The 13,685-nt window shown below is 40.5% G+C and overlaps 1 protein-coding gene across 1 annotated transcript in view; it reads right to left on the bottom strand.

Annotated features, from left to right (window-relative positions):
• Positions 1–13,685, bottom strand: part of Phtf2 (putative homeodomain transcription factor 2) — a 78,118-nt gene that overhangs the window by 49,676 nt on the left and 14,757 nt on the right. The window contains exon 2 of the mRNA XM_013350445.2: positions 13,556–13,635. Within this exon, the coding sequence (XP_013205899.1) occupies positions 13,556–13,600 (45 nt within the window). The 5' untranslated portion in view covers positions 13,601–13,635. The remainder of the gene's footprint in view (positions 1–13,555; positions 13,636–13,685) is intronic.

Genomic DNA, 13,685 nt, shown 5'->3' on the forward strand with positions numbered 1-13,685 from the left:
CCTCTATTTCAGTGCCTGCAAGATCAGCTCCGTCCCCTACAGGACAATGAAACAAAGGCAAAGCGATTAAGTGACGAGATGTTAACAGGCACCGCGCGTGGGTTCTAGGAAAGTGTCTCTGAAAGACAAGCTGAAAAGCTAGTTTTAGGGCTTGGCTTACTCCTTAGGTTGCCACATTCAGAAGACAAGAAGCTGGGGAATCCAAAAGAACAGGCCGCATTGAGCTTCCAAAGTGAGCTGTCTACTGTAGAAAAGACTAAAAGTTCATAAATACACTTTAGAAGGACGCCCAGATTTACAACTTTCAATTGCCTGATTCTTTTAATGAATATATATATTAAACAAACACTACCTTTCCTCCCTAACACTACTATGCTCTTATTTTTCTGAATCTCGTTTAAGAAATTCTGAAAAGCAAGTTTTTAATTCTCATAAATATCAACTGTTACACAAAAAGATAATAGAGAGACCTCAAATCCCTTCCCAGATTGATCCCCTTAACAAATATTAGAGCGTTATGTGTTTTCATTTGTTTGCAAAAATGTATCAGCTAAATCCAGACAAGAATTTGGACAAGACTATTCCAAAGACAAGTAAAAAATCCAGGAGCATCCTGAGTGGGCAGTTGAGATGGCCACTGCCAAGCTTTCACAGCCTGAGTCCATTTCCCGGGTCCCTAAGATGCAGCTTGTTGTGCCATAATGATCTATCAGTCAGTTTAATTAGAGAAAATCACAGAGTTAAGAATACCACATAAAGTCACAACACCAAGCAGTGTGTGTCGGAATAAAACATTAAAACACCAACTAAAGGATCAATGGAAGAAAGCTGTAACGCCCCGAATGATGTTGTTCTGGGGGACATTTTCAGTTTTTCACAAGCCCCTCTGTTCATATTTGTGAAGCACACAGAGGACACAGATACTCAGTCATTAAAATCGAGTACCTCTAGACAAATCTCCACCCAGGATAACAGGATCTACTTATTCTGGCTTTTAAGAAATGTTTAGCTCCAAAGTAAAGGTTCCCAAGCTCTGAAAACCATCAACACTTTCACAATGTTTTGTTTGTAACCACTGACTCTCAGACAGATCTGGCAAAACCCGAATTAAAGGAGTCAATGTGTGCGCCAGCCACTTGGGTGAGGAAGTGGAATATTGGGGCATGAGTCACTGGGCGGCGATGATGACAGACAAGGCATGGTCCGGGGGAAACCACACCCTTGCAGTTCCTAACTTGTGAGTGACTAGTAATTTCCATGTTTCTTTTTAACCAAATCTCCAAATCTTTTGATTCAATCTTTCTTTAAAATTAAAAGACCAAACATAAAAGGTAGAATCATAAATTTTCAACACAATTATTAGAAACATTCCCCTGGGTGCTGCCAAGCTTGAGGACATGCGTTCCAACCCTGAAAAGCACAGGCTGAAGAGAACTGATTCTGACCTACACATGTAGTGCATGTTTCCCCCATAAATAAACAAATCGATGATAAGTTTTAAACATCACCTATAATCCTAGTAGTATATTGAAAACAATGAAAGCAGGTAATTGTAGAACTAATTCTAAGTGATAAAATAGTAATTTTACATCCTCTGAATATCTATGATTTAACTATTGTTTATTTTTATAATCAATCATCACCAGGGTTGTATCATAATAAAGGGTATTACTACAGGAAAATAAATTTGGTTAACTAGAATGCAAATAAAACTTTTTAAAAGATCCGGAAATCTTCTGGGGTGGAGGATATGACTTTTTTTCTCTGGCCAGCAAAGTGCTTCAACAAGTAAAGAAAGGCACTTGGTCAAGCAAGTCCAACAATGTGAGTTTAATTCCCAGTTACTACAATGAAAGGAGAAAAGCAACCCCTGAAAGTTGTCCTCTGACCACACACCCACTCACACCACACACTCTCACACACACACCACACACACTCACACCCACTCACACACACACACTCACACACATGCACACACACACTCACACACTCTCACACACACTCACTCACACATGCACACACACACATGCACACACACACTCACACACACTCACTCACACATGCACGCACACACTCACTCACACACTCACACATACACACACTCACACACTCACTCACACACACTCACTCACACACACTCACTCACACATACACACACTCACACTCACACACTCACTCACACATACACACACACACTCACACATACACACACTCACTCACTCACACACACTCACTCACACACACTCACACATACACACACTCACACACACACTCACACTCACACACACACACACCCTGCTACATGCAGGCCTACATTTACACAGCATAGGAAGAACAGAGGTTAATGATACGGTGTAACACTGACCCAAGTTCTGAAAAAGCCATGACGAATATTCTTTACTATGATGAAGAAAATGAATACTGGAGAATCTGGCTCTATGAAGTAACTACTAAAGAAAAAATATTCACAGTCATAATTCAAACAAAACCAAGTAAACATATCAGCAAGGGATAACGTGACCACAGCATTTGTGAGTAAAACAGAACTTAGCATGCTAAGGACAAGAAAGGGGATGTGTGGGTCCAGCACTGGGTTACAACAGTGCCCTTAATCAATTAGAAATTATAACCTGAGTTCAAGAGAGTTGATAATAAAAAGTCTGGAACTCAGGAGCAAAAACGATGTGTTCACGTGTTACGCTGCCTATTTGATCACCTAGAGAAACTAAATAACTTGAAGAAACCAAGAACCCAGTATACAGAAAACAGATACGCAACGAGAAGACTGGAATGGAAGGAGGAGCCTTAGAATCCAGGTAAGCAGACCTCTGATGACCTAGTGTGTAAATTTCACAGCTGAGCCTGGGCATTAACTAAGCATCAAATACCTTACACACTTAAGATACAGACCATGTTTACTCTTGATTGGTTCCTCTCCCCTGGCCCTCCTAATTCTTCTGGACAATTTACTGCTACAGCAAATTGGACAAAATAGGATTATGGGCACTAAAACCCGGGTGCCAGATCCAGTGGAAACCCAGACACGCGGGAGGAGGCAGGCAGGGGCTGTTGATGAGATGTGATGGCAGGGTGAGAAAGCTGAAGCCCTCACTGGGAGAAAGCGGTCTCTGCGCACAGAGTGGAAAACGGCTGAACACGGGGTACTGATCTCCCAAATGCCTGAAAATGCTTCTATCTGCACAGAAATCTATCTTGAGAATCACTGAATAAATAACTATAGTTTTAGAGGCCTTGGAGACACAGCTTAGTAGTAGAGTACTTGCTTGGTATGCACAAGGCCTTGGGTTCAATTCCCAGTAAAACACACACACATACACAAAAATGTGTGGCGTTTTTAAAGGTCATTTAGTAAAACGAGAGTATTTTGGTATAGTACATTAAAAGAGGAACTTTTTTTAAAAAAATAAAATATCCTAAATTGGTTTGGAAAAGGTCAGGGTCTTAACAGGGTCATTGTAAGGTTTTGGTTTTTTAAGCTTTTTGCTTGCTTGCTTTTGTTCTATTTGGTTTTTGAGACAGTCTCCTTGGAGAGCCTAGAACTCACTATGTAGACCAGGCTAGTCTTGAACTCATTGAGATTCACCTGCCTCTGCCACCCCATTTCTGGGATTAAAGGAATTCACTACTACACCCAGCAGAAATTGACATGTATTACTTTAATGATTATGATAAGGCATTTAGGAAAACCAAGAGGAAAACAAAAGTTAATTGGTGTGGGAAGTCCTTCTATGTGTTGCTTTTATTGGTTAATGAATAAAGAAACTACTTTGACTTATAGCAAGGCAGAACTAGCTAGGCAGGGAAAACTAAACTGAATGCTGGGAGAAAGAAAGCGGAGTCAGGAGAAGCCGTGCACCCCGGCCAGAGACAGACGCCAGATGGAATCTTGCCAACAAGCCACAGCTACGTGGTGATACACAGATTAATGGAGATGGGTTAGTTCAGGATATAAGAGCTAGCTAAAAATATGCTTAAGCTATTGGCCAAGCAGTGATTCAAATGATAGAGTTTCTGTGAGATTATTTCAAGTCCGAGCAGCCAGGAACAAACAAGAGACCTCCCACTACAGTTAATAATCTCAAGAACCAACTAAGTGTCACACTGGGACTGAGCAGAGTGGTTTTAGATACATTTTCATATCAGTACTGAGAGTAGAAGGAGCAAGCAGTAAAGACAGCAGCTACAAATGCTGTGTAAATGCAGTGGAACTGAGAGAGCCACCATGTGCTCGGGAAGCCAAAGAGAACCTTCCAGCCTCTGTAACAATGGTTACCACATGAGAGGGAAAGTAGCCATGATGAGAAGTTACACTGTGTCCTTTTAAGTCCCACACTAACTCTAATATGTAAGGCTGATATGTAAGGATGTGATGAATTCAACGTTAAACCTGAAGGCATGCACCTAGTTGAGTCTGTACCTGGCTCTTTCCTACTTCAGTAAATGACACCAAGAACTAGGCTTGGACTGAGGTCTTGTGTATTCTGAAAGTGACTCCCACACACCAGGTCCCTGTTACTCGATCCTGCCTACTCCCCTCCCCCATAAGGATGCAAGGCCAGACATCTAACTCCGGGCTGCCTCTTCCTCAGAAAGGTCAGAGAAAAGCATGACTAAAAGAAAGAAACAAAGCTAGCATTCCGAGCTCAGAAAAAACGTTTGTAACAGTGCTGAAAGAGCCCATCCGGGCTGACTGGAGCTGACCTTTCCTTCTAGAGTCTAGGCTGTCGGGGTGGCAGTCCACATGTGTTGTGGACAGGAGCACAGCGCAGCACTGTGTTTTCCTGGCCCGACTTTAAAGAGAGCATTGCTGTTCATGGAAACCCACACCATCCTGCATAATTTACACGGACTGTTTACTTTCCAGCTTGCTGGTACATGGGGCATGCTCTCAGTGGGACTATTGATTAAGATGCTGTCAGATTAATAACCTTCTGTAAGAAGTCATCCAAGCAAAGATAATTGAATTTCTACTTTTCTACTTACACTAATCTTGGATCATGATTTGTGAAGACCCTACTAGTGAGAACAGGAAAGATCTAGTAATCTATTAATAGTAAGGAAGCAGTTCAAAAGTATCAGAGGGTCAAAATACAACAAGTTCTAACAAACCTACCATACTAATTCTTTTTTTTTAATCTTTTAGCAAACTAGACAAGTAGGAGTTTCTTTTTTTAAAATATTTATTTATTTATTATGTGTACAGCATTCCTTCCATGTGTATCTGCAAGCCAGAAGGGGGCGCCAGGTCTCATTATAGATGGCTGTGAGCCACCATGTGGTTGCTGGGAATTGAACTCAGGACCTCTGGAAGAGCAGTCAGTGCTCTTAACCACTGAGCCATCTCTCCAGCCCCCATACTAATTCTTGTAATGATGTTTTTAAAACCAAATTAACACTACTCCATTGCTAATCATTTATATTTTTGATAAGTGTAATTTAAATTATCTGTCGAAATCATTAAAAGTTATTTAAATTATTAAATTATTTAAAATAGCATTCAAAAGCTATACATTACTTAAAAATAAAGTTTGGTCTTAAAAGCTAAAGATGGCTTTCTTTAGCTTTAAATAAGTGAACCACAGTAAAAGACCAAATACAAACTTTACTTCATCTTTATCTTATCACCAAATATTGTGGAAAATATCAAAAACCCAAGAATTTTATTACCCCATCTAGTATAAGAGAAAAATTCATAAACATTAGTGAAAATTCTCTAAGCTATGTACACAGTTAAACATTAACCCAAATAACCTATCAGTAAGTAACAACACTTCTGATAGATTCAACGAAACAGCCATGCAGTGCTGACATCTGGCCAACAAAGTACCATATATTAGACCACATAAGTCATACACGAACCATCAGATCACAAGGGCACTGAAAAACCCCTCATCACCTATGACCTTGGAGCCACCACAGAGCCAACAACCCACCTCTCCTGTTTGTGGTGATATCAACCCAGATCCATACAAACTTACTGCGCTACCCGCCACGTAAAAGAACAGCACCTACAGTTATGGACAGACAGCACCTAATGCCTGCTAAGTGCCAAGTGTGTGACTATCTTACTAATATGTGTGCGGTGTGTGTACCTGTGCACAGATTACCCAGAGAGCCTTGCACAACTGGTGTTCCCCATCCCAGCTACACTGAGAGGCCACACTGGATGACTGCCTGATCCACACCACATCTGTTTCATCCAGGTACACTCCGATACTAACAAAGGACGCATTCCGTGAAAGCATCCCTGCTGCTCAGCAGAAACAACAATACGTTTAATTTAAAATCACTGCTGGGCTGGTGAGACGGCCTTGGAAGACCACCAACGTGAGCTGCATCCCTGGAGCTGACTGTGGAAGCCGAGCATGCACTCGCGAAAGCTGTCCTCCGTGCACACACACACCTCCAGTTTTACACAATAAATCAAATTTGTAAAAACTCACATAGAGCTAGAGTTGCGTTAGTGAACAGTAGCTGCTGCTACTAGTTATTTCGCATTTGCTACTTCTTGGTCCAAGTACGGAATGGGCCACAAAAGGACACATCCACAACCGTAGCCAGGTAAGAGCGAAGTGGGGACGTGGCAACTGTGGTTGCAGAGTCACTCTGGAAGCAGGGGACAGGGAGACAGAGGCTCTGCTTGCACTACTGCTAGGTTTCCGGGAACCTTCCTATCCAGACTAGAAGCCAGCAACGAGGCCAGCAAATGCTCTTTGGCAGCGTGGCGCACAGCTAAGTAGTCAGGGAGCGCTGCTGTCTAGAGTCGCGCACACCCACCCAAGCTTTACGCAGGGATGATGGGATCAAAACACTTAATTATATTTCAACAGTGATCCAACAGTTCAGGCAGTGTCATTTTGACGGGGGCCAGTTACACGGAATCTCTGCAGCGGACACGCTGACACTCTACACGTGGCTAGACATAACCGAGGTGAAAGCCTGTGATAACCACTTACACCGTGACACTATTCCTAGCAACAACCTTGAAGCACTTTACCTCGTCTAAAGAAAACAGAACAGACCTGCTCGATAACTTAGACTTGAGACAGCAAATGACAGAAGCAGACTCAAATACAAGACAGCATCCGACTCCAAAGGGACCTTGGCTTTTGTTTGTTTTGCATTCTTTCCTGTTCGACTTTTAAGTTGCAAATAGGACCTATCTTTCTATGAGATAAAAATTCTAATTGTTCATACAAACATAAAAAGTAATAAATATGATTTTCATATTATAGTATGATAGTTGATACAGTAATCATGTAATTATCTTTTTTTTGTTGTTGTTGTTTTTGTTTTTTTGAGACAGGGTTTCTCTGTGGTTTTGGAGCCTGTCCTAAAACTAGCTCTTGTAGACCAGGCTGGTCTCAAACTCACAGAGATCCGCCTGCCTCTGCCTCCCGAGTGCTGGGATTAAAGGTGTGAGCCACCACCGCCCGGCACGCAATTATCTTTTATCTTTGGTTATGTCCCAGTCAAATCTACGTAAGTATATTAAAGATCTCAGAGAGTGAGTTAGAGTTTTCCCCACCCACAAACACACCTCATCAATGCTTTCACTTTAAAGACTGGGACACTGGGCTGGAAGGTGGTGGCACACGCCACTAATCCCAGCACTGAGGAGCAGAGACGGACCTCAGTGAGTTCAAGGCCAGCCTGGTCCACAGAGTGGGTTCCAGACAGCCAGAGATACACAGAGAAACCCTGTCTTGAAAAATAACACAAACCAAAGAAAGACTAGGATCCTGCCTGTGAGGAAGGACTGGGGCACACGCCAGAATCTGGACTCCATTGAGCATCTGCCCATCACCTGCCATTATGTCCTTTACATTCGTAATGGACTAAGACATGTTATTTTAACATGGATCCAAATATCCAAGAAATGTTATTTTGATGGAATCTAGTTACACACAACTTCTGCAACTGGACATGATTTTTACACAAGGCTAGACATAACTGACGTTTTCTGTCTCCTATATGCAAAAATTTTCAAGTCTAATTTGTAACAACTTCCATGCATGTAGTTTAAAGTGAATACTAATAACAAATATATAGCACAGTCAATTCCTCTACGGTAACGTTTATTTTCTCAACTGTGGTAAACTATCATTTGTAATACATAATGTTTAATTATTTCAAGTCATTTGGAAAGTAGCCTATAAATACCTAAGTTACTACATCAGTATGGAAATTCTGATAATGTCCTATACGTACAGCAAAGGCGGGGAGATTGGTGCCAGAAGCAGTGTCGTGGGTCCAGAGGGGAAGCCTACTAGAGTCAAAACATCTTGGGAAACTGTTTGCTCTTGTTTCCCTAGAATAAGCAGAATACGTAGCCATTTGGATTTAGAGATTTCAGTTAAGAACACTTGTTGTGTTATTTTATTTAAAGAAATTTATTTGAAATATAACTACTTTTTTTTTTGGAGACAGGGGTTCTCTGTAGCTTTGGGGCCTGTCCTGGAACTTGCTCTTATAGACCAGGTTGGCCTGGAACTCACAGCGATCTGCCTGCCTCTGCCTCCTGAGTGCTGGGAGTAAAGGTGTGCGCCACCACCGCCCATCAAAATACGACTACTTATGAAGCTGTTTAAATGAAATATGACATATGTTGTGGTTTGAATGTGAACCTCCAATCCATGTGCTGGCATGGAGATCTGCCACGACTCTGGCAGCCCAGTGCTGAAACCTTTCAGAGGCAGGGCCTGGTAGAAGGTCTCAGATGAGTGGGGACAAGGCCTTCCACAGGGAGCAAACTACTTCTCACTGGAGGATGGATTGACCCCAGGAGGGGAGATGATTACAAAGAGCAAAGCTGGCTCCTGACTCTCCGGCTTCTTGTCTGCCTACGTCACTTCCTTCTCCCCAAACTCCCATCAGGCAGGCTGTGACGGGGTAGCCAGCATCCTTACCAGACAGGAGCAGGTCCTGGTGTAGTGCTCCCGCCTTCTAGAGCTCTGAGTTGAACAAGCTTCTTCACAGTATACATAGCTCAGTCTTGGCTATGTTGTAGAAATTTAAAAAGCGGCCTAAGACAGATGCCATAGAACAGATCTGCGTCCCAGGTCTGTACAGCTGCACAACCGTCTCATTTTAACTAAGAAACCTTCCTTACCAGAACGACTCTCGAAACTCACTTGTAGTTACTGCTCACCCCTACTTCCGGCACAGACCGCTAGTCAATCCTTGTCTGTAGATTTGCATACTTGCCTCTCATTTGCAACTCCTATTAGATATGAAATTACAGCACAGGTCTTGGCGTGCTGTCTAGAGCTTCATCCACGGTGGAACATGTTGAGGACTCTGCTCTTTCGTGTTGCCATTACAAAATGCTGCTTTCCTAGGAGGTGTTGCCTTCGAAGCTAACGACAATAGTAATTTACAGCAGAAAACATTTCAAACTACTTGTTTAGATAAAGAATTAAGCAACTACACCATCTACTTGAAATATATCCACTTTAAATGCTGAGATTTGTTTTTAATCAGATTCTTAAGAATAACTGTTATTATTTTTTATTCATAATTACAACTTCATGTTCAATTTTTTTTTACTTTTGCATCTAAAAGACTCCCTGCCGTCCTGAAGGTCATGTTACATAGGCTGGAGAGAGTGTGTCTGCTAACATGACCATGTGCACTAATAGCGTGTTATTAAATAGGGAGCACCGGGCATGACTTGCTGCCCCAGAGTAACTTAGAGAGTTCTACTAACGCTGTAAGTTCCTTCAACAGGAATTCACCAATTTAGTGAAACAAAAAACAACAACAACAACAAAAAAAAAACCACATGCACAGAAGAACTGAGCAGAAGTTTTACTGATTCAGGCTATAAATTAAATATTCACTTCATTACACTCAGAGACTATCTGCAATTATAACAGACAGTAATCCTAAAACTTAACCATGATTTTCCTTTTTACAGGATCCTATAGAAATAACATTGTCCTCATGCCAGCCGGAAGTTAATTTTAAAAAACAATGTCCCTTCTCCCAACAAAGTTTGTCCTCAGGACTAGGGACATTATCAGGGATTGGTTAGAAGTGGTAGAGGGTTGGAAATGAAGTAGGCTCAGAAATCTCTCTTGAAAAAAAAAGGGGGGGAATTGATGGGATGGTATAATAGGTAGATTAGTGTGAGCTTACTCATACTAATAATAATAGTAATAGTGAAATTATTCATGAGATATTATTTATAGGCAATTTACATTGGCATAGATTCTTCTGTATTGAAACAAATTCAAATTATATTTGTTATATTGAATATACTCCTATTTCTGTTTATATTATTTGTACACCTATGCAAAGTAATTTTCTCAAATTGTACACATGCATGTTTCTACCTCTGCTTAAGGCATTTTATATACTGATACAATTTTAAGATATATTTATCATATTGCATTATACATATATACCTCTGATCAAGATACTTATACATTCTTTACATTTTGAGGTCATTGTCCTCATTTGCTGTACATCTGTTTAAAGATTATTTAATTTTTTAATATAAAGACTAAGTCTTTAAGTATATAGATATTAAGAACTACAGTCATCCATGTTTGTCACACTTATAGCTAGACTAAATCAGGTTCTTTAGATGCATAGAGACTGTATTCCACATAGACAGGTAATCTTTATACACTTCAAAGAACTGTAGAATATGGCATTTAAATAACTTAAGATTTTGTTGACATTAGACACTACTGCTCCTGGCAGTAGTGGTCTATTCCCAAGAGAATGTTGGACACCAAAGACACTCCACTTGGAGCTTGTTTTCCTCTCGGCAAAACTGGCCTTTGGGCAAGGAACTGCCCCTGCCTCGACCACTGACAAAATGCATGGTGTCCAGACTTGACAAGAAGGATTCAAGCAAAAAGACTGCCAGATCTTGCCAAGACAGGGTGAGACAGTTTTTCAAATTTTCCTGCCTCTGAAAATGGTCTTTCAGATACTCTAGGCCTTAGCCAAAGCTGGTTGCCCTGATGCTGCACATGAGACGTTGGATGATTGCCCAAGTTACTTCTTGTTCCTTTTGGTAGTTGCTTGATTGTACTTCCTATTTACTCAAGTAATACTGTCCTTCTTAGGTCTTGGATGGGTTTGAAGACTAGATACGCAGAATTATTTTTCTCATGACTTTGCCAAGACATTTTTACTATAAGACTTAGACTCCTTAGGATAGGATGATTATTGATACATTGCGTATTTTTTTTTGTTTGATGTTGATCAAGCGGGTTGTAAATCTAATTTTTATGTATGTTTTTGCCTCATCTTTTTCCCTGGACAATACTTGATATTTGTTCTTACTGTATATAGTTTTTTATTAGGCTTAGAGCTCTCTTATTTAGACAAAAAAGGGAGGTACTGCGGGAACTCCTTCAGCCAATGGCCTTTACAATACCGGCCCACTTTGGGCGTGGTCTTATGTACCATAAATGCAGACAAAACGTGTATGGGGTCTCTTGGCTGCTGGATTCAGTTCCAGTTCCCAGCACATGCAGAGGACTGCAGATTGCTACCCTTTCTATGAGTTTATCCCTAAATAAATAAACAAACCTTTCTATACTCCATTCCGGGCTATTCTAGATCTCTTTTGTACACCAACACCTAGGGACTATGGACAATGAGATTTTCTAGTCAAGTTAAAACTCTTCCAACAGTGAGAAAAGTCTTGAGTTGAAAAACCCAACTTATCCCAGTTCTCTAGAGAAAAAGAAGTGTCCAGGTTGGCCTCCATAATGCACATATGTTCTGTGTGGTAGAGGAACGCCAACTATAGAGACGCTCAGAAGAAAAAAGCAGCAGACACACACATCTGGTGGTGCTCTGGAGCTGGGCTTCAGTCAACACTGGGGTAAGTCTAACCCTTCTGCATGTTTTACCTTTAAGCCAATACAATGTCCCCCTCTCAAAATAATTTGCGTTGCATTAGTTTTACCAAAAAAGCTTTTTAACTGACACAAGAAAGATCATGTAAAAGATAAACAGCAATCATTTGGGGACTTGACAACAGAGACTAATTTGTTTGTTTGTTTGGGTTCTTTTTTGTTTTTGTTTTTCAAGACAGGGTTTCTCTGTAGCTTTGGTGTTTGTCATGGAACTCGCTCTTGTAGACCAGGTTGGCCTCAAACTCACAGAGATCTGCGTGCCTCTGCCTCCCAAGTGCTGGGATTAAAGGTGTGCGCCACCACCACCCAGTTGAGACTTAACATTCTTAACCATCTGTACGGTCCTCTACAAGTGACCACTCTGAATCTCCCTATAATCACACTTACATACACACAGGAAACAGTGCCTTGTACACACACAAGGCACAGTTACACATCCTGACTTAACTAAGAAAGGAGAAGATTTAAAGTTCCCAACTAATAATTAACGCCAGATGTCAGTCAAGTTCATGTTACTTAGAGTAGTTTATTTAATAGATGAATCCTCCTCTTGACTAACATTAAAAGCCACAGAGCATTCATCTGTTGGACTTGAGATGGCTTAGTAGTTAAAAGTGTATGCTGAGTTTGCAGAACCAAAGCTGGGTTCCTAGTACCCGCATCAAGTCACTGAAAATATGTAAATGTGGATTTGCTTAATTTCCTACTTCTGGTTTCTGTGAGAATTTTACGTTTAAACTGATTAGAGCTTTAAAAGTAAAGGAGAAGCTAACCCAGAACCAGAGAGTGCACTGAATTTACATGTCAGCGTGAGTGCTTCCCATGAAGGCCTCTGTACGGAAATGTGATACTACTATACACGTGTCTATCTGTGCAACAGACTGCACTCTCAGATTTGTCTCATCTTTAAGATGTTTTAATTATCACATCACCAATTCAAAAAATTTAAAATGTGACTGGTTTTCTTCACACACAAAAGGCTTAAATATATAATTATATGTTTAATAAAAAAAATTGAAGACTAATGCATCATCGTTTTTAAGGAGTGTAAATGTGGCTAAATGGTTGAATATTTGCCTTATTTGTACTTACAAAGCAATAATGGGTTCAATAATGGGTATTCCCAAGAATCAAAAGAAATGTTTTAATGTGTAATAACAAATATAATTACATAGGAAACAGGGTTGCTGGGAATTGAACTCAGAACCTTTGGAAGAGCAGGCAATGCCCTTAACCTCTGAGCCATCTCTCTAGCCCCAAAAAGGTAAGTTCTAACAAACAAGCTTTTAGTTTAAAAAAAAGCAATAAATTTGGAATATTTTTATATAATTCTACTTATACATATAACCCTGGAGAGCTGACATAGTTCATAACCGGCAGTGATTAATCTAGCTACTTTGCTCTCTTAGGGCAAAAATTAGAGGCCAATTTTAAAAATTAGTATAAGCACCATTTTTCTAATTTACTTAAGGAAAATATAAAGAAAACGAAATTCACAGTAACATAATCTTCCTCTTTCAGTTAAAATCCCCAAAACCTATTTAGTCTTTACTTTAGGCAGTAGCTGGCTTAAATCGATAGCATAAAATACATACCAATTTGTGGAATTCAAACGCTTAAAAAAAAGTGAAAAGCTCTGACCATCAACTCACCTTCTTTTGATACCAGACTATAGCATCTGTGACTTTGGACGCCATTTATTCCGCTGAGATCACACAGTCGTCATTTTAAGCTGTACAGAGAGAAAACAAGGAAATGACTTGATTCCCACTCTCCAGGAGT

The sequence above is a fragment of the Microtus ochrogaster genome, chromosome 26 (genome assembly GCF_000317375.1).
Source record: "Microtus ochrogaster isolate Prairie Vole_2 chromosome 26, MicOch1.0, whole genome shotgun sequence".
NCBI classification, from domain to species: Eukaryota; Metazoa; Chordata; class Mammalia; order Rodentia; family Cricetidae; genus Microtus; species Microtus ochrogaster.